This window comes from Cupressus sempervirens, chromosome 8 (genome assembly GCF_028749045.1).
Source record: "Cupressus sempervirens isolate cs-2001-9-10 chromosome 8, ASM2874904v1, whole genome shotgun sequence".
NCBI classification, from domain to species: domain Eukaryota; kingdom Viridiplantae; phylum Streptophyta; class Pinopsida; order Cupressales; family Cupressaceae; genus Cupressus; species Cupressus sempervirens.
The window spans coordinates 160750242-160773336 of record NC_143125.1 but is presented as its reverse complement, the minus strand read 5'-3'; the positions used below and the strand labels follow the sequence as shown (position 1 = coordinate 160773336).

The window sequence follows — 23095 nt, the reverse complement described above, 5'->3', positions numbered from 1 at the left end:
ATTCACTACAATAATCCATGTATCACTTTTACTAACACGAGAAATAAGGGATTTTTCTTCCACATACCTTTCCTTTTATTAGATCTTCTTTAACAATAACATATACCATTTCTTCACCTTCATTCTCATCATCACGAATTTGACTCAATGTGCTCTTCCTCATAAATACAAAATGACTTCTTCTCTTTGTCTTTATAGTCCTTGTTCTTTTTGTATCTTTTCTCCTTGTATTTTTTATCCCTCATGTTCTTGTAATGACATCTGGCAACAATATGACCAACCTCATTGCATTTAAAGCATAGTATAGGGAGTTTACCTTTGAATTTACCTTTGCCTCTCGATAGCCTTCTTGCCAATAGAGCTTTAATCTCATCCATCTCATTCTCACCTGAATCTTAATCACTCTCATCCTTGCTACTCTTTTCCTTCTTTGAAATTCTGATGGTTAGTGATGGCTTAAAAGTATTTTCAATCTTAGGCACACTATTGTCAAAGTTACTTAACTCAAATGTAGACAATCAATTGAGCAAACCATCAAATGTAAGATCATTACCAAGCATAGCTCTAAATTCTTGAATAGCATATACTCTTATAGAATAAACAAGAAATAAAGTTCTCATAATCTTACTTACAACTTCTTCATTGCTAATAATACCTCCAACAACTTCGATAACACACACAACTTCCTTGATTCAGTTAACATATTGAACAATGGTTCTCATTCCTTCATCTCCATCTCATCATACTTGCCTCTTAGACATTCTTCTTTGGCTCTAAATGCATTATGATCTCCACCATGAACTGTAAGAATTATCCTAAGGCAAGAATGAAATGCCAAGATCAAGAAGCTCAGTAGATAGCACAAGAGAGACAAATGATGATCAAATGAGAATGGATATCAGATGATGAGATATCAAATAATTAGATATCAGATAATTGGATATAAGATAATTGGATGAATACATTATAGAAGTGCCTTGTATATAAAGGCAACTGATATGACTAGGAGTCAGCAAAGATATAAGCATACCAAAAGCACATGTCCACCAAGAGTGGATTATCCTCCATTGTGCATGAATGTACATGCGACAATGAGAGGATAAGAATACAAAGGTGTATCTCATAAAGAGATGTAGTAGACAACATGTGCTCAATTGGAGTGCAAACTACTATGTTGTCAACATGACAACTCATATGAATATGCAAACTCCTAGGTGTCTACATGACAACTAATATGCTAATGCATTAACCTAAGTAAACTTAAGTAAAGTGTAATTGGTAAATACTTAATTACACCAACACCCCCCCTCAAGTGCAACTTAGGGGAATGCACTTTAGCTCACAATTTAAGATAGATGATAATGCAAGATGGGTCATGGCTACTAGGCCATGTTAGGTACCCATGCATAATATACAAGTACAAATGATATGCAATGCAATCTCTCATAAAGTGGAGAAAGAGGGAAAACCACATGGGAAAAACCCTCCCCCAAAAAGGGAGAAGAAAAATAAAGTAATATGCATGTATGGATGGAGTAATCAAGACCCCCTTATTATGACATACATCAAGCATATACAATAAAGAATCCCTCCATAGGAAGGAAATAAGAAAAAATGAAATCCCCCCTCCCCCCATAGTGAATGATGTCCTACAAGAATGATGAGTGTTTGAAGACAAAAGAGAATCCAATGCCTACAAACAACATTTCTCCCTTTAGGAAGAAGATACACCAAATACAAATGCAAGAAGGCTTCCCATTGTGGATAGGAAGATGGAATGGGAATTCATATGAAGTATGTTGTCTTTGAAGTCCGAAGATGTGTCACCATGTCCTTGAATACTGAAGATGTCACAAACCAATCAAGATCAAGTCCAATAGAAGAAGGTGATAGATAAGGAACCAATGGAAACTACTTCATATAGGAATGTGGATCAAACTCCAAAGACCAAGATGCCTCCTCAAAAGAAAAAGTGGGAAGAGAAACAAAGAAGCTCCCCTTCAATGTAGAATCTATACCCATGAAATATGCTCCTGGATCAATGTAGAAGCTACACCATGAAAACTAAATGATATTTCTCCCTCGAGGAAGAAATGATGGCATGGGTGTACAAAAGAATCCTCCCAATCAATATGAAGAACTCTCAGAATGTAATTTGTCTTAGGAAACTACATAGGAATCTACAACACATGAGTATGATTAACCATGTAATCTGACATCTCAAGTGAAGTTTGAGATTTATGTAAAGCAATGTCCAAAGACTCAAATGTCTTCTCTGAAGTGAAAGGGACCTCTTGCAAATGTTGTAAGAAAGTATCCACAATCATGTCAAAATTGAAAGAAAGATCAAGTGGAGAATCATGAGGGTTAGAGTGTTCCCTCACAATAATTGAAGAAGGATCATTCCCAATAAAGAGAAGATGTATATCATCAATAGTGTCTCCCATATCCTTAATGTAGGACTCCACAAACAAACTTGCAATGTCTGTCAAGAAGTCATCCCAAGGAACTAAGTTTGGAAGACAATGAATATCTCGTTGTAATGAATCATGTGAATCCATGACTGTGTGAATACAAACATCATCAAGAGCAACAATAGATGCAATATCAATAGGATAATTAGTAGTTGCAATTGGAGGTAAAAGATATTTTGGCAATGGACGAACATGTGGATCTCCATACATCTCCCAAAGATAGATCCAAATATCATAAAAATTAGTTGACTTCATGTCATCAAGTGAATCCATAATCTCCATATTGATATGTAGAAAGAGTGCATGACAATGATTGTTAAAGTGTCACCATTGTATCAAAGTTCTTTCACATATGGCAATGCATTATGCTCACTATGATAAGTGAGAACTAATTCACTCCATTGCTTATAGTTTTGTATTGTCAAGGTAATTAAATCTCCCTCATCCATGATGTACTAATCAATGCAACCCCCCCTAAATAGATTTTTGGCACTACTAAGTGTGTGTACAATTGCCACTTTTCAAAATGAGCCAAAGTGGACTTCTAATTTTGATAGTTACAACAACAAATATGAAGCTATATATGACTCATAAAGATAAGACACAAGACCTCTCAAGGATCTACTTAATTACAAGTGCCAAAATAGGCCAAAAAATGACCAAATGTTGAAAGTACTATGTCTACTCAAAATTACTCCAAACTGATACCAGATCTGGAAAGTAGACAAAAATTATGCACTTTCAAAAAAATAGCTCCTGAATATGTGTTCATATGAGCCTGAATGAAGCCTCCAAAGTTGTAAAAATCAGGATTGGTAATTTTCAGAAAAATTCAGGAATAGAGATCTCAAACAACCTGCAACAATGTGTAGATCACAAAATTCTACCCCAAAACAAAAAAAATTGCTCAAAAAAAGGAGTCTGTATGAGGGAGATATCATTGTTTGAAAATCACCTCTGTAATTATTTTTCCTGAATCATCGTCGTCACACCTCCAAAAATCAAATGACTCTAGAGTTTACATAGGTGTATCTCATAAAGAGATGTTGTAGACACCACGTGCTCTAATAAGTTGCTAACTCCTGTGGTCTCAACAAGACAACTCGTATGTCTATGCATATGCCTAAGTGTCTACATGACAACTAATATAAAAATGCATTATCCTAAGTAAACTCAAGTAAAGTGTAATAATAATTAATTATTTACACTAACATGAACAGGTATCACCTTTTCCCACATCTCTTTAGTAGTAACACAATCTTTAACATCATTAAACTCAACATCATTTAGTGGATAAGCAATCATCAAATTATTGTGTTCTTTATTTTGGTTCATCTCATCAACTACCATAGGAGGGTTAGGAGGGATGTACTAGTTATCTAGATAATATAGTGCATTGTCTCCAATCCTATATAGATAAAGTATCACCCTTCTTTTCCATGAGGATAAGTTCTCCTTGTTCATCTTTGATACCTCTCTCCTTTACATCTTCAAATCTTTAGCTTAAGTCCCTTAAAACTTTTCCTTCAAGCACTCAGCTCTGATGCCCATTATTAGATAACTGAGAGAGGTGGGTGTAAATTAGTTATATCCAATTATCCTATAGGCCTTAAATTTTTTTCACATATTCAAAATACTTTAATATTTCATATCATTAACTCGATAACCAGATCTAGAATCATAACTTAAACTGATATAAACTTTGCAATAAACTGCCACTTAACATATATATATATCGAGTATCAAAGTTGTCTTTAAGCTTATACCAAGTTGTATCAATAAAACAAATTTGAAATGAACTTGCAACATCATAAGAATTCACACAATTTGACACAAGAATTAAATATGGAAATCCTATCAAGGGAAAAATCACCTAGGAACTGACAACCCAAAATTTTTGCTCTACTGAAGTGAGTTCTATTAGGAGCCAACCTTGTTAAAGGCTACATACACACTGTTAATGTGACCTTGTTAGAGGGTTTTCACCAAAAATTATCTAGACCTTGTTCATTCTTTGACACTTCTAAAGAATGACCTACTCTAGAGGACTTACAAACACTTAATAGAATGTTACCATATAGGATTTCAAAAGATTGTTAGGTCTACTACTTGTTAAGATGTTTTTCTATTGCAATTATTAGAGAATAATGGTGAAATGTTATGTTAGGTTTAGCACTACCTTGCTTGTATAGATATCTACATTACTCAATCTTTGTCTTCTGATCCCTTACTGGTTGATTTACACACTCAACACTTCAACTTAGCACTTCCTTTTTTGGATCTTGACAAATTGTTCTACTCGGTTCTCCTTATTCCTTTATCAACTTGATCATCTCAACTAACAAAAATAAACATCATGTTTCATCTCTTAAACTAGAAAACTTTTTTCATTCCTCTAGAATCTTCCAAGTTTTTTTTCTTAATCACAATCATTAGATCTTCATTAGGTTCATGTTCATTGAATCTAGATGCTCAGGAAAAATAATTTCACCTTGAAATTTGTGCTCTATTTCTAATTGTTAAATTTCCTTCATTAGATATTCTTTGAATTTCTCTAGTCATTGATCTTGTAACAAACTTCATCCTTATCTTTAAAACTTCTCGAAGAATCTTTATTTTTGTTAAACGTCAACCTCAAATTAGATATTTTTAAAAAATTGTTCTCACTTCCATGTTTAGTTAACATTGCATCTCACTCACTCAATACTAGACTCATTTAACACTTGAATTTGCTCAATTGACACTACACTTTCTACATCTCTTCTTTATGTGCTTGGTGACAACTGTAGTTGATCAGTTAATAATATGTTCCTTCATTCACTGACCAAATTGACTTGCTTATACATGATTGCATCACACTTAATCAAATCATTTAAAAATAATCAAACCAACATTATATTGTCCTTTAATTATATGTTAGGCATTAAACTCTACATATAATTTTCAAACAATATGATAGAAACAAATACAATACTAGTGCTTCTTCTAATTTTTGAGGCAGTGGATCTATTGGGAGTGAATTTTTTCTACGTAAATAAGAGTTTAGATTGAATCAAATCTATGGTTAAAATATCATATATAAAATGTGGAGGTTTATTGAAGTTATTAATCACTATTGAAATTCCCTTATTTTCCTTGTCATAGTAATATCTAGGTGTCTAGTGGTAGTAGGTAATCGTATATATAAGATATGGAACATATCATGTTGCAATATTCCTTGTGTCATAAAAGGACCACCAAGGTCAATTTTATGGGTTCTAAAAATTCTTTGTATATGGACAAGTAGCATAGTTTATGCAATAGATCATTCTGTAGAAATAGAAATGACACGATCTAGTATCAAGTGAAATGTACATGAATACTTCTGAAGAAATTAATTGAAATATCATTTCTAAATTGAGTCAAAGATTTATGATTTCTCTATTGCTCTATGTTAGCGATTGTGAGTAATTTTGGAGATCTCTAGAGTAGAGATTAAAATATTTCTTGAATTACTTATATGAATTTGGTAATTATGTATGATTGTTGTAGAGCATATTAGTTCATTGTTGCACTTGATTAGTACAAGGCATTACGTTAGGGGAAATATAAATTAATGTTTATATGTTGCAATAGTTCGAAGAAGTGGAAACAATTATATAAGAATGATGCATGGTTAGATGCAATTGAATGTTTGTGCAAGACACTAACATCTATGAGAGTATGCACGGTAAATAGTGGGTTCATTTGATATTTGAATCTATAACCATGGATGTGTGGCATTGATCCTTACTGTGTAGAATTTCACTAAGAAAAAACTTATGAAAATCAACTCATTTTATGCACGTGAATGTAAAAACATAACTAAACCCCACCTCTCAACAAAAATCATTAGTGTGTTCAAAATAGAGCCAATTTTGACTCAAGCCAACTTATATTCTTGTTTTGACTTGTTTACTTTATTGAAGTTCTTGAAGTGTTATTCTTAAGGGTTGACATTCATTGGTTGACTAATCCCCTTTGTTAAATTTTACATCATCTACTAGTTGCTCTTGTTATGGTAAATTATTTTATTTGTTATATATTATGGCCATGTATTTCCTATGTCCTTGTTCCTAATTATTTTCTCCATGTATGACAACTTAACCCATTTACAAATGCATGTGCATAATTTATCTTAGGAGTTTTTTCAATAAAAATATGTTATTAAAAATGTCTGAAGAGAGTTTCGAAAAGTATCTAAGGGAGTATTATGTAATTGTAACATTCTATTCTAAAATATTTTAAATATGTAAGGTATATTATTTTAATTAGGTTTAAAATATTATTATTCTAGAAAAATATTTATTTTTACAATTTTTAATTTGAATAATTTATTTATTTTTACTATAGATTATTAAATTATAGAATATACATTCATTATGTATGATTTTATTTTAGTTTTTCAAATTATGATTATAAAAACATGTTTTTTCATTATATCTTTAAAATAATATCTAACATACATTTAACTAATTTACAATAAGATTTATTTAGAAATAGCTGACCCTTATCCATCTGCTCAAATTGATGCCAAAGGACATGCTGGTAACTATCAATCTAGGGTTGATAATGTGTCTCCTAAGGGGATGGTTTGTAATAAAAAAGTGAATGGGCTTTATACTTGGTCACCATAACATTCTCTGTAACTAGCTTTATGTAATGTTACTTAAAAAAATCATCACTAAATTAATTTGTGAAAGACTCAAGCTTCTTCTGGGCACTTTGATCTCTAAGGAGCAAAGAAGCTTTGTTGGTGGTAGACAGATCCTTGATGGTGTTACTATTGAAATGAAAGTTATTCACTCTATGGCCAAATCCAAGGAAAAGGATATGTTTATCGAGTTGGACATGGCTAAAGAATATGACAGGGTAAGCTGAGAATTCCTAATAGAATTCTAATTTCTTTTGGTTTTGATGTGGAGTGCATGACTTGGATTCTTAGTTGTGTGACTACTCCCTCCTTCTCTGTTCACATTAATGGGAAGCCTACAGAGATATTTTCTCTTTCTCAAGGTCTTCAAAGTGGGGATACTTTGCCTCCTTGTTTGTTTATTATTATGGTGGAGGGCCTTAGTGGATTTATTAAAATTTAGGCTGACTAAGGGCTTGTCCAAGGTTGGAAATGGAACAATAATCTCCCACCTTACTCTCATATTCAATTTGTGGATGCCACTGGATTGGTGGGTAGGGATAGAATTAGTGAGGCCATGAATTTTATAAGGGATTTAGACATCTATCTGAAAGCTTCAGGGTAGAAAATAAATGAAAATAAATCTTCCATTTATTTCTTCAATACTCCTTTGCTTATTCATATCAGGATTGCCAAGATGTTAAGATTTTAAATTGGTTATCTTCCTTTGATGTATCTAGGAATCCCCTTGACACTATGAGCCCAACACAAGGATTATTGGCATGAACTTTTGGATAAATTGTGGAGTATAGTTAGCCTTTGGACTTACAGGTGGATTTCTTTTGCAAGTTGAGTGATTCTTCTTAAGACTATGATATATGCTCTTCTTATTTACAAGTGTCTTGTACAAGTTCCTCGAACCTCTATTATGAAAGAATTTGATGCCCTGTCTCATCAATTTCTTTGGTCAAACAACCTTCACTATTCTAAGTGGATTTTAGTTAATTAGGGAATAATTTGCAACCCAAAGCTTGTTGGGGTTCTTGGCCTCAAGTGTATGGCTCTCCTCGGCTAGGCCCTAATAGCTAAGTTATACTGGAGATGGTGCAATAATCAAGATCAAGATTGGGCCAAGATTTTAGCTCAAAAGTATTTTCTAGGCGTTAAATGTCAAGAGATCCTAAGCTTGGCTCTAGTTGGAAAAGACTTACATTTGGGAGACTAAAAAAAGGGAGCTCCACTTATTAAGGATGACCTTTTTGGATATGTAATGAAGGGTCATGTGCTTTGTTCTAGTAGGATTTTTGGGATGGATATCCCCCATTCTTTTCAGTCATCCCCAACTCCAACCTCTTAGCCATATTTTGACAGATGTCGGATGAACTAAGTGGAGCACTTTAAGAATATACAACATTGTGGACTGGTGGATGTGACCTGCTAGAAGGAACAACATAAGTGGCCTCTGGGTAGTTCCATGGAGAGTCAGGCAGAGCTAGCTAGCATCCTTGAGGGAAGGTCATGCAGTTCTACTACAGATAGGACATCCTTTCCTAGGGCTTTAGTCCAAAAGGAAAATTTACTATTACTCAAGAATATGCTTGGTTAGATAGACACCGACATGGAATAGCTGAAGTGCCATGGTGGAAGAAGGTTTGGAATAATATTTCTTGGCCTAAATACATTTTTTCATGGTTGGTTGCTCAAAATAAATGCATTACATGGGATAACCTTCAAAAGAGATGCTTTTAGGGCCCTTCTTTATGCTTCCTTTGTATGTGTAATGAAAAGTATATCTCCCACTTGTTTTTTCTTTGCCCTTTTTCCAAATAAATATGGCATAGGTGGTGGGAGGATTGGCACATTGGATGCATCCACACTATCTCCCTATGGCAAAATATTATAAGCAGGCTTCAGGAGTCTATCTATGCCAAGTGTGATGTGTCTGAAATGTTGATCCTAAAGATTATAATATTGTGAGGAACTTGGGCTTGGTGGACAAGAGAGTGGGAAATAATGGCGACACGAGGTCTCATTAGGTTAAGAGAAGGGTTTGCAGTAATGGAAGGTGGATGCCTCCCCCAGTAGGTGTCCTAAATATTAATACTAATGGTTCTGCTTAAGAGAATCCTAGGCATGCTAGCATTGGTGGAATAGGAAGAGGTAAGGATTAAGAGGTTATCTTTCTCTTCTTTATTTGCAAAGGTAACTATTCTAACAATATGATGGAAGCCCTTTCTATTAAGATTATTTTTGAGAGGGGTTGTTCTTTAGGATGGAAGAAGATTATATGTGAGTCATATACTCAAATCATTGTGGATATGTTAAATACCCAGAGGGTGGATGGCGTTAGCTAGAAATTAGCCTCTGTGGTCAGGGAGATTTTAAATCTTTGCAAGTATGTGGATATTATCTCTTTTTGTCATATTCCTAGGGAATGGAATGGTGCGGTAGATTTCTTGGCTAAATGGACATTAGAGAATGGTGATGGCTAGTATATTATAGGAAGGGATAAGCTTCCTACTGATTAACTTCCGACCTTGAAGTGGTTATTGGAAGAGGATGAAATTGAGTAGTTTTGGTGGTGTTTATTTTGAGTTGTGCTCATATCTTGGTGGGCCTAAGGCCTTTTGTACTTCCATTGCTTTGATTGAATAATTTTTTACCCCTTTTTTAAAAAAATCACAAATTAAATTAAGATTTTTATTGTTGTTTGAATAAAAAATTATAGAAAAAATTAATAATTATTTTGCTTTTAATGTTTACATAAAACATACACAAAAAACTTAAAGTGTATTATTTTATTTATTATTTCTATTCCACTATTTACAACAAGCACTTGCCACCATGTGGCACTTTCTTGTATTAAGTTGTTGGTTTTTCACAAAAATAAATAAATATTAAAAATGTATAAGAGAATAAAATAAAATAAATGTATAGGCATAAAGTTCAGTTATAATCAAAAAATGTTTACCTTGATTTTTGAGATCTTAAGATACAATATTTTCACGATATATGATTAAATTTTTTGATATTGCTTCTAGATTTAATTGTGTTTAAGTTTTATCATATTCATTTTGGATCACACTTTGTGATCCATCATCATGATGCAAAATAGTGCAAGGAGATGTAGCATGTAGACTTGGCATGAGGTTGTATTTGAGGGGGAATAGAGAAGCTATACAAAAACCAAGAATAAAATAATGGATAATGAATAGAAAGCCTAAAAGAGAGAAAACAAGTTTCATGAAAAGTAAAGCACTAAAATAAAAACATAATATAATATATAGGTATAGTTTATGTAATATGTAGTGCATAATATGTATTTGAAGGGGAATTGGGAAGGTGCACAAAAACCAAGTAAAAATAGATAATGATCGCTTCCTTTTTGTGTTTTTTATAAAGTTTTTTATTTTAGCACTTCATTTTTCTTGTGGTCTTTGTTTTCTCTCTAATAGGCTTTCCCTTTATTCTTTATTGTTTTCTTTCTTGATTTTTGCGCACCTTCACAATTTCTCTTCAAATATGATCTTGTTTCAAGCCAAGTCTATAATCTACATTTCCTAGTATTCTTTTACATTTTGATGATGGATCATGAAGTGTGGTCCCAAATGTTGATGAATAAACTTTAACACAATCAATCTAGAAGCAATAGAAAAAAATTAGAGATCTATCGTCAATGTTTTAGATTTTTATCTTTCATGCATTTTTAAAATATCTTAATATGTTTGATTTGAAGTTATTTATATTTGTGACTACAAGTTGATCACCATGAGTAAGGAATTGATCTTCTCCATACAACTGATCTTATAAGTCATGAGAACAACCTACCATTATATAGGTTACTATAGCTTAAATCAATCTATGATGTGTAAATGCTTGTAAATACTTGACATATTTGTAAGTACCTTTCAAAATTCATTTTTATCATAATGGTCATTTTTTCTTTGCCAAACTTTTCAATGCAACAACTTTATATCTTTAGGTGAAAATTAAAATATTACAAGCAAGTATGAAAAATATCTAGATTTGTGTGCTCTAATAAATGTTCTAATAGTTTTGCTATAATTATCTCACAAACACCCTGCTAATCAAATGCTAACATGCTTCTTTTTATAATTCCTAACAAAAAATGAGAGAGGCCATTTTTTTAAATAGGAGGTCTGGGCCTATAAGTTAACAAAACATACACTAGATTAGCTCAATGAATTAGTAAAACAATATACAAAAAGTGATTTTAAAAAAAAAAGTTAAATATAACAAGAGGTTAAATTATGAATTGACCTAGGCAAATTCTACATCAACAAATATCATTTAGGATAAAAAAATGGAAAATTTTGGAATAAAGAATACATCTTCATGGATCTTTGAATATTGGATTGAGATATTATTTGAATTTACATAGAATATGAAAATTCTAAATTAATAATTGCACTTAAAAGACACATTACGCCTAATGTTCAATTTTCTTTAGAGGCAGTGTAAGGTGAGCCATTTTCAATTGAGATGGAAAAACAATGCAAATTCAAGAGAATCAAATTATCATAATCATTTATATACCATTTTTTGCATGGTTTAATTTATTTTCTTCAATATTGGTTATCTTAACACTTATATGATTTCCCAAGGGGTTAGACTTGGGAGAATACACTAAACTATCAAGTCAATAATCTTTACAATGGTGTTTGTAGGCATCACAATGTTAAAATCAAAATCATTTTGATGCATTTATTGTTTTAGTATAATCATACACATTATAAATTAATCTACATGGTAGATCATGCATGCTTAGAATAGTTGGGTTTCCTTCGTCATTTTATATGCTTATTCAAAACTTGATATAGTCATCAACCTCATTTCATTATTTTTTTTAAAAAAGTTTTCGAGTCAATTTAACACATCATCAATATCCTTTCTCCAATATTAATTTAATATATAAATCTCTCAATTTTCTTCATTAATTTATACTAAATTATCAATTCAAACTCTATTGTCTAGGTTAATTCAAGTTTTCATTGATTTAGAGTACATAATCTAGGAAAAGGTTTATTTCCTTTACAAGAATTCTCCCTAAAAATTAAAAATCATGACATCATACAAACAACTCTTCTTTAATTAATCTAGAGATTCATGCTCAACTAAATGAATGTGTGTGTGTGTGTGTGTGTGTGTGTGTGTGTGTGTGTGTGTGTGTGTGTGTGTGTGTGTGTGTGCGTGTGTGTGTGCGCGTGTGTGTGCAGGTGTGTGTCTTATACGAATTTGCCTTCTTTAATTAATTTATAGACTCATGCTCTCAACTAAATGAGTTTTTCCACACACATAAGGCTTAATTCCAAACATTAATCATATTAATTTGAAAAGTAAAAGATAAATTTTCTTTTAAAATATGCAACATTCTTAATAAGTTTTTGAAGTCATTTAATCAATTAGTAAGGGATGGGATGATACATCAAAGCCTACATGAGACCAAGTTTTTGGTATGGGCGTGATAGAGGAAGAGGTTGTGTTGTTTTTCATATGACATCCAATACAAGAGGTCTGTTTTATAAGCATGCTAATTAACGATAATTTAAAAAATAAAGTGACATATAAAAATATAAGAGATTTCAATTTATATATGGCATATATGATTTAAATTTCATAACCAAATTATGAAACACTAGAGATGGATGAAGATCCACAAGTATTGGCATAGAATTATCAAACTTTCAATTTCACATCTTTCCAATATAAGTTTTAATTAATGATGTGTATATACATAATACAACATAAGGAAAATATGAAAAAGACTTTAAGCATGAAATTTAAAAAGTGTAGATAACTTATGATGTATGTTTGATGTATATTTGGTTAATCTTTGCCCAATGTAGTTTGATTCACTACCAATAGTAGGAAATACCTCCTTTAATGGAACACTTACGAACCCTGTGTGTGATTCCTTATCAATCCATGTGTCATATTGAAGATCAATATCCCATTGTAAAGCTAGAGACTATCAAAGATTAGTCTAATTTATCCATTCAATAGTTCATTGAACTATGTCTATTTTCCAAGAGGTAATCTTATTCTTATTAAGCTAGAATGGAAGAAGTTACATGGGCCCAATTCATTTTTGCAACAAAGGAATCCATAACCTCTAAAAGGAGGCAAATGACAAGTGTCTTCCACTCTAGTTTTGTCCTTAACATGTCTTTTTTATTATTAACTAGGATTATATTTAACTTTTCTTGACCTCCTCTATGCATTGTTGAAAGTTGGACTATAAAGATTAATACAGGAAAGACAATGTGTTGAAAGTTTAGTTGATTCCTTAAATGAACCTAGTTTCAAGGGTCTTTACTAATCCTTCTTTCACCTCTTCATCTTCAAAGGAAGGCACCATTTCAATCTTCACACATCATTTGGGATGTAGAACAAAGGTTGTCATATAAATAGGGCGTTCATAGTGCTCAATCATTGCATGATAATGGGCATGATATGCTCCTCATAATATGTTAGATTTGGATCCTTGTGATAAACTGGTCACTTCATCTATCCAAGCATCTTGCCAAACATTTCATAAGTTTCTTCAAGTCTATGAGATCCCATTTCAACATCTTTAATGACATCTACAATAGATGAGATAAAGAAACAAACATATTTGCTAAGATTTTCTTAAAATAACAAGATTATAAGACTCAAATGAAAAAAGAGTAATCCCTAATACAGAGTATGAATATATTATTATTAAGTATAAACATAAAAAATGGCAATATGATAATATTATTGTAATTCTCTCACCTCATAATGGAGTAGTATTTGTCATCAAGCATATTTTGATTTTGTTACATTTACTTAGTTGTGCTCGTGCCAGACCTCTTATTCCTCTCTAGATTAACCAACATCAATTATAGATTCCCTTTTACCTCCAAAATTCTTTCTTGATCAAAATGAAGGAATTAACATACTAAATGTCCACAAACTAAATAAATTTCTTCCTCGATAAAGAGCTAAAGGAAACAAGTAAGGCAAAATTGTCCCTAAACATTTAAATATCTTTAGATTTCATTATCACTTTCTTCAACAAATCTGTCTTTCATGTATCTTTTGTTGCATTCTTTAAAAACATGAACATGCCATGGGGTCTACAAGGTGTACTAATAACATCATTTATCAACATGCTAGTTAATTTGCACACAAATATTGAATCAATGACTATCTATACAATATTTAAAACTTCAATATCTTTTATGAACTATTTCAAAATTGGAAATTAAATGTCTGTAGATTTGTAGTTCCCTAAATTCCCTAAATTAACATCTCTAAATAAATAAGAGCTATTTGTACATGTGACTATGATGCTAATAACCAATGTTGAATACCACTCCATCTATTGAATTATAATAAAAAACTCTCTCTTATTTAAGTTTTTATTATTTCCCCAATCACCATACACACATCTTAGAATACTCTATTAATGATGGTATTGCATAACTTATGTTCTTTAGGTGGGAAAATGTAGGGTAAATTTTTTTGGCATTTTTCAACATTTATTTGCAATAAGAATGCGCCATATGAGCTAATATGATGTGGAAAAAAGGGGTCAATGAAAGATTCTACCTTTTCTTTATTGCATATTGAGCATGCAATTTCCAATAACCTCTCACTAGTTTAGACTCCATATTCTTCATTCATCTTCATTCATCTTCATTCATCTTCTAATAATATCACCAATACTACTAAACTATATACTCAGACTTCTACAATCTGTTTGAGAAAGTGAATGCTATTTTTATATTTAATTGTGTAAAAGGTTTTTGTTTCGATGTTTCAAGTTACACTCTATGATCTATCATCAAGATGAAGAGAGTTAAAGCATGGAAAGGGAAGGATATAAAGAGAGCGTTATTTTTGTGTTCAATCAAGTTGAAGATTTTTGCATCAATGTTTCAGATCACATTCCATGATCCATCACTAGGTTGAGAAGAGTCAAACTCCATTATTGGGATCTGAAGCCTTTCACTTCTTCATTCCAATGATGGATTTTGATTGTCTTCAACTTGATGATAGGTCACATAATGCGATCTGATACACTAATACAAAAATCTTGAACATGATTGGATAAAAAAACAACACTATTTTTATCCTTCCCTTTCCATGCTTTTGAAATAGATAATTAGGATTAATGAAATTAAAGGCTTCATCCTAACAATGGATTTTGACTCTCTTCAACTTGATGTTAGATCACAAAATGTGATCTGATACACTAATGCAAAAATTTTGAACTTGGTTGCATAAAAAAAAATAGCTCTCTTTCTATTCTTTCCTTTCTATGCTTTCAAAATAGATCATTAGGATGAAGATAGTTATAGGCTTCATCCTAATGTTGGATTTTGACTCTCTTCAATTTGATGATAGATTACTAAATATGATTTAAAACATTGATACAAAAATCTTGAACATAATTTAATCTTAAAACAACACTCCCTTTTATATCCTTCCCTTTCCATGAACACTCTACCAATCTATATGCTCTTAATTGTATTTGGTTGTATTTAGGTGAAAAGGAAGACTCAAAACTCTTATAATCTCGTCCTCGTGCACCCTTGATTAAACAAAAATATGATTCAAAAAAGAGTGACCGTTTGAAGACAAAACAAAACAGCTAACATTCAAAATCTAACCGTTACGACTCGTGTGTTGTGTGATATCTTCTACAGACGTTTGTTTTCATTTTGTCGGCAATAAGTTGTTCTCACGCATGAACAAGCAATCTCACAAAGATAAGATACACCAAAACGATTAATCTACTGGTTTCTTGAGGATCAAGATTTCGATGGTGTGAGGATTTGGGCTTTTAGAACCAATTTTTCACGAGCTTAAATCAATTGAGTTGGCTGTTTGGGACTTTTTGGCAACTGGGTTGGGCACAGATTGCTGAGCAGATGAAGGTTTAATCTTCTGGGTCTCTGAATTTCTCAAGACCGCGCAAAAATTTAAGGTTATGATCATTGGATAGATCCATTCTGATGAGAAAGCTTCAAGATTTGTGCAATACTTGCCATCTTTTGGAAACTTAAGGTTTGATTTACAGATTTCAGATAGGGATTTCTAAATACTTTGAGGATTGTGTTGATATTGAAGGGAATGATTTATTTGCAAATTGAAAGCAGGCAGGTGTTCTTATATGTGTTCTTAGTTGATACAGGGGATTGGGCATTTGGGAAATAAGGATTTGATTCACAGATTTCAAGAAGGTTTTGGCACAGATTTCTGAGTAGGTGAAAGCTTAAGACTTGGAGAATGATTGTGTTGATACTAAAGGAATGATTTATTTGCAACTGAAACAGGTTTAGTGTTGAAAGCAGGTGGGTTTTCTTGCCGAAGCTGAGGTTAGTTATTATTATTATTTAATTAAGTTGGGGTATATTCATATTCAAGACCTCCCAGATAAGAGACTCACAAATTTACTGTTGTATTGTAGACTTTTACCCTAAAGAAAAAAGAAAATGGCGCATTTGTTGGAATCCAGTGGGTTGCACCTCCAGGTCCCAAAGGCAACTCTATGTAGAAGTACTTGTAGCTTGAATCAATTAAAAAGTTCCAGTCCTTCATATTTGTCCTGTGCCTTGTTTCATGGCAAAAATAGGCCATTGGTAGTATCCTTGAACAAGGATTCCACATGCATGCAATCTATTTCCATTCTCAATTGTAGACCCATTTCTTCTTCAGTGAAAATTTCCAATAGAGCAGAAGCAGGGATGGACTTTTTCAGGAAGAAGAGGTCACAGAAACAATCCAAGAATCTTCAGTCATTATTGATCAGATCTGCCATTTATTTTGTCTCTAAACAGAACTTCTTGTTTGACATTTTATTGAACAACTGGTCTGAATTTGATAAGAATGTCCTTAATCCTGGTGACAATGGGGGAAAGGGGGGTGGATTTACATTTATTCCAGGTTTGGGAGTTGGGGATGGAGATAATTTCTCAAGGAGGAGGAGGAAGAGCTCTTGGAAATGGTGGTGGGTTCTGACTGCTGCTACAGTTTTCTTTATTTTAGTTGTGTTCTCTGAAAGTTTAGAAGGCTTGGTTATAAAAGCAGCTTCATTTGGATTCTTTGCCCTGATTTTACTTGTCATTGTGGGATCAGTGGCTCTAACAGGTTCTATTTTGATTGCTTCATTGAGATTTCTCATGAAGAAATCTAAATTCATCTTATTTCCACCAAGAGGAAAATATACCTTGTCACTGCCAAAGAGTATAACTTCAGGAGCCCTACTTTCAACTATGGTTTTGAGCATTCTTTACCCACAAATTCCCAAGGCACTTGTAGGAGGAGGAGGTTGGTGTTCTGTAAGACAATTGAAGAAGACTACAGATAGCCAAATGAAAGCTTATTGGAAGAGATTTGAAAAGGCCCATAAGAAGTTTACAGTTATGTTAAACGCTGCTATAAAAAGGGGTTCCAAATGAGCGAAGTATAAGGAAAATAGAGGTATTATGGCTTGTTATTGGTGTTTAGATATCGATGCAAAATATTTGAACTTCTACTTCTTTTTCTTATGTATTTTTTTTAATGTGAGATGGATCAAGAGTGTTATCTCAAATTTTGATGCAATTTTCTATTTTTCTAATTTGAAAATAATAACATTAATAATATGAATTATAGAAATCTAAAGTCAATTTATTAAAATGTTTTGTTTAACTTCTATAAAATGAACGGATAGTTAGAGACACTGTTATCTAGCTTTGTGTTTTTACTTTTTAGACATTGATAAGTAGTAAAAGTTGAATATGTTTAATGTTAATGTTTCTTAATTATATTGTGTGAATATTTTCTTTTTCTTTTTCTTATATGTTCTTTCATCTAATTTGGTTCTAGAGTTCAAAAACAATAACATCAACAATATGGATTGTGGAAATCTAATACCATTAATTAAAATATTATGTTCAACTTCTATTAAATGGATCGGTAATTTGACATTTTATTTTTAGATATATAATTGAAAGTATATTTGATTGGTAAATAGTGATTGGTAGCATAATTATATTGGAAATATGTAAATACTAAAATAATAAAAGTAAACAACTAAAAAAAATGTATGATCCAGCTTTTTAATAATTCTTAAAAATACTAAAATACTAAATATTATTGAGGTTTTTGTTAGGGATGAGATCCCAACTTGTGGCCTCGCCTCAAACTAAAAATTTGATATTGTATCGCCCTTGTAAGCACCTATAATTATAAGCTCAATTAGCCCCACTTTAGCATGTATGGGCCTATGCATTAATCTAGAGTATTATGTCACATTGTCTACATTTATAACTTTCTTTGCATCTTACTAACTCCCAAAATCATTTTTGGTCTCTTATAGAGGGAAGAAGACACCCAAGTTGACCTCTTCCCCTATTTTCTCCTTGAAATTTGAATTGGAAGCATGTCTTATTGATTTAGCGAGATTTCTAAATTTTTGTTGGTCTCCTTTGAGTTTTGTCCTATAATTCGGCATCTTGAGCATTCTCAAGAAAGATTCTAAACATTCTATGGTTTTTTTAAGCCAATCTTCTTTGTGGATCAAGCTTCTTTCCCTCATTGAAGGCCAGACAAAGGAGCCAATCTACCATTAAGGAAGAAGATGAGTATACAAGAATTCATCTACATACATTCAAGCATTTGTATTCAAGCTTGTAACTCTTCAAGTCATTTCTCTCTCATATAGAACATTTTGTGAACTGTAACATCTATTTCACAAGGGTTTTGCCTTTCCTGATTTCTTTTTGGGTTTATGTGTGAAGTCAAAGCTATTGCATCAACATACATAATCACATTCAAAGAAACATTCACATTGTCAAGGTGTTATACATTTCATTTTCTGATCTAGCCTTTGTTATATTACAACACATGCTTTTATTTATTTCATTTCATTTCAATATTGATTCCAAATAGGGGTTTGACCAACACATGCCCCCCTATGCACAACATTTTTCCCATTTTTTTGTGTGTAGGTACAAGGGGCACTTGTACAACTTTAGATTTAAAAAGTGTAGAACCTAACAAGTAGTCTGCAAATGAGTTTAATCAAAAGTATTGGGAATAGGATGTCCCATGCACCCTCTCCCTAGGAACAAGATGTCTTGAGCACTCTATTCCTTGCCTTGAATGAAATCACATGTCAATGTTGTTATCTGGTTTCTATTTGTGGTACCCGTACATAGTTGTTTGTTTTATGTTAGTCTATATATTTTGCAACTTTTAATGTTTGCTTATTTTATCTTCTACCTTGTATCATCCAACCATATTCCTCTAAACCAACCCATCTAATCATTATAACAAAGGATAATTGCACTCATTCAATTCTCAGGTCCTCTTAAGTTGTGTGGTCCATTTTCCTTCCTAATGTGCAATGGAAATTCAAATCAATCCCCCTTGCATCTCATTTCTTACTGTATATTTTTGTGAACTCAATGCACAACATTTCCATTTTGACTTGGCCTTTGAATCTCATAAATTACATTCTTAGATATAATTTGGTAGCTTTCATTTTCATCATGGAGTTTACTAAGTTAGATTATTGTATGATATTTCATTTTAAAATTACATTTCTTCTTACTTCCATTTATCAATCACATCAAGTAGATAATACTTTCTTTCATTTCATAGTGTTAGTTTTGCTTCGTGGTATCCTTATATATGGCATCATAAGAATTTCAAAATTTCTTCCTTGTTATAAATAATTTTGCACAACTTATATCCATATTTCTTGTATTCTTTTCATAAAGTTTTTAACAAAATACACAGAGTATGTTGATCACATAAGGGTCTATAGTGAAAATGTGGAACCTAGAAAGGTGACTTTGCACAAATAACCTTACTCCTAGGATTAATATTTATTAACCACAAGGATAGAGATCATGCTTCTCAATCCCATATTGGTAAGACCTATATCCCCTCCTCCCAAGTCTACTTTAGCCCTCCTCCCAAGTCTACTTTAGTAGATGAGCTTAAGGAAGCTACTCTATTCATCTCTTTAGATGATCTTAAACATTCCACTTTCTATCAAACTATTTTTCATAATCCTGATGTTAAACATTTTCTTTATGATTTATCTCCAAAATAAGATTAATTAGCCCTAAAATAGGCTATTAAAGCCCATCTTGGTTATATATGGTTTACTCCTCCCAACACATGTCCATATTTGATAGTTCCAAAATATTTGACGTAGGAAACTTGGAGTCTCTGGGAGTATAATCGATGATTGCGCCTCACTTCCAATCTGTAACACTACCCAATATCAGGAAATTGGTATTTTATGTTTGCAACGAGTTCAGTATTCCAATTATTGAAGGAGGCTTTGAACATTGAAGTAGCAAAGGTGACCTTGCACCTGAACTGTTTGACAAAATGCTTCGATCTGCAGCCTGCAATATGAAGGAAATTGCATGTGCTATCCGTATGATGGAATACCCAACTCTTAGCCTGCAACATGCCATTCATCCAGGACTTAAGAGTCCATGTATAAGAAGGGACCGTTTTGCTATGATGAGGGATAATGCGCATGGTTGTCTTATTCAATAATCACATACAGAAAAAGGATAAGGCACCCAAACTATTTGTCAGAACCTTCTGGATATGCATAATTCATTTGATAAGTATCATCTATGTTCAAACCCCAAGGCAGTCATAGAATTGAATGCGAGGGGCAGAATATTTGAGAGTAGGGAGCATTTGAAATAGGTAGCATAAAATTTTCTATTTCATTTGAGTACGGGCATGTAAATCAATTGTGAAGAAATAAAAAGATTAAAGGAGCAACCGAAGGAATATGTTCAAATGTTGGTATCTTACATTAATTCAGCTAGCAGTTCTTCTTTTGACTCTGGTAATAATTACTTCACCGTATCTAATGAGTCATGAAGGTATTCTTGATCATATAGTGGTGGAAAATGTAAACAAACAAAAGTCTCACATCGTGATGATAGAAGCATGGATAAATAGGATGATAGAAGATTCTTTGATGTTCATAAGTGGAGTGAAGGAAATATGTGGGAAGATCATTGTGCAAGTACAAGAGATGTCTAAAGAGCTTGAAATCAGTGAGGAACAAAAAACCGTTTGGCAAGGAGTAGGTGATGAATTGCAGGAGATGTCAATGGTAGATGTGAACACTCTAATCTTTCAAAATGTTATTGCTGACCCAAATGATAATCAACTACACATATGGAGTAAAAGTATCAATTGGAAAGTAATAAACATCTATAAAGGGATCACTAAATTTGAAAAGTTGATAGCTGTGTGCGAAAATACAAAAGTGAAAGTCTCAGATGAAGTGGTCACAATTATTACAGGTAGAGCAACAATGAATGACCTTCAACATGTTGATTGTTAGTTTCTTCTAGATTGCTTCACTGTCAGAATTCATTCAAAGATAGAGAATTGAGTGTCAAATGCTAAAATTATGAAGAAGCTCAACCTAGTTTTTGTCACTCTTGAGGAGTGCAATATTTCAACGTATTAGCAAGAGTTGGAAGAGATCAAGGATAAATATTTTACAACGAAACTCATGATGGAAAATGTGTTCATTCCAAATTATGATTCAATGGTGGTAATACTTAATGCCTATAGGGCTTTCAAGAATAAATCTATCACATCTTGTAGATGGATTTCAACAGCTAAAAGTCTTAGTGATCATATGTATATTTCATGTATTTTTTATTAATTTTGGTTTAAGTCATGTTTTATATGTTTTCCTTGTATAGGTTATTTTTCGCAAGGTTAATTAACTTCACCAAAATCACATAATTGGGAGGTAGTTATCAACCACAGATGAGTAGTTCTTAACCTCAAGTCTATATAAGGGATCATTTTGCTTTGTAAAGGGACCTTTTAAAACTTGAAGATTTGAGAGGACAACTTTATTATTGAAGTACTATAGCTTTATGTATCGAGAACAAAGTTAATTTGAAAGTATTTTCAATACCTTTGGTTCAAATTCTTATCAGTTATGTTGATCGTATGAGGATATAACATCCCGCTCTCTCTCTCTCTCTCTCTCTCTCTCTGTGACAAATAGTCAATTTAAAATCTATTCTATGTGATCAAGTACTTTTCTTGGTATCTTGAACATGTGTGTGTGATATAGAAAATTGAAGTGGCTTCATTCGATGTCTATATGCGTAGTTCATTGGTATTCATGATGGAGTTTAATACTTTATCAGTGTGAGTTCTTGTTTAGAAGTTTACATATTCTTTAAGCAAGAATGAAGCATTGCAAATATTAATTCTTGTTTTTTCCCTTAAATCTTTTTAAAACTCAAAATTTACATCACACGAGGGAGTTGCTCCCTTTAAAGCAGAGGAAGGTCGCATATCAAGGGCCTATCCACCTATTGTGAATAGTTTGCCACATACATCAAACTTAATACCTAGCCTAAAATCTAGTCGGAAATAAATGAATATGGAAGAAACCCGAAAAAAGGGGGTCCTATAAGACCAAGTGAAATGAACCAATTATAATTGAGATAAACAATATAAATAATATATTAGAACAGTAAATTAGAATATTAACTTTACAAATGTTTGACTAACTAAAAAATAGTTGATTGGTTTAAATCTAATTAAGTAATTGTGGAATATGAATGCAATAGCATAGCCTACGACAAGTACAATAAGTCATTCACTTTTCACAAATGCAATGGTTTCTTTGCCATGCCATAGTAGGAACTAATATTACAAATATTTAACATCAAACTAAAAGACAACTCAATCAATCTCAATCAATTAATCCCACTAACTTAAATAACTTTAAATGACTACAATAGCATTATATATATATATTCATCGGTAAACAGCAAAGGCCTTAGATTATATTTATAAATTAGCAAAATTGCAATTTTGAGTATCTTTGTTCAAACAGGCACTAGTGGGAAAGAACGAAGAAGAAAACTTCTAGTCTAGCCCGGGACCAAGCGGGACCAAGGTTCTATACAGAATA

General features: G+C 32.4%; 1 protein-coding gene across 4 annotated transcripts; it reads left to right on the top strand.

The window, feature by feature from the left end:
• Nucleotides 1-15830: 15830 nt before the first annotated feature.
• LOC149542059 (uncharacterized) lies at nt 15831-17710 on the top strand. Of its 4 annotated transcripts, none has more exons than XM_089797101.1 (3): nt 15831-16182; nt 16452-16493; nt 16586-17710. In XM_089797101.1, the coding sequence occupies exon 3, from the start codon at nt 16611-16613 to the stop codon at nt 17574-17576; it is 966 nt and encodes a 321-aa protein (XP_089653227.1). In that variant the 5' UTR covers nt 15831-16182; nt 16452-16493; nt 16586-16610; the 3' UTR covers nt 17577-17710. The 4 variants fall into 4 exon arrangements, with proteins under 4 accessions (XP_089653227.1, XP_089653226.1, XP_089653225.1 ...); XM_089797100.1 differs by having other exon boundaries at nt 16310-16469; XM_089797099.1 differs by having other exon boundaries at nt 16301-16469.
• The last annotated feature ends 5385 nt before the right edge of the window (nt 17711-23095 follow it).

What these genes read in the sequence shown, in the direction of transcription:
- LOC149542059 (XM_089797101.1), top strand. Translation starts at nt 16,611, where the DNA reads ATGGCGCATTTGTTGGAATCCAGTGGGTTGCACCTCCAGGTCCCAAAG.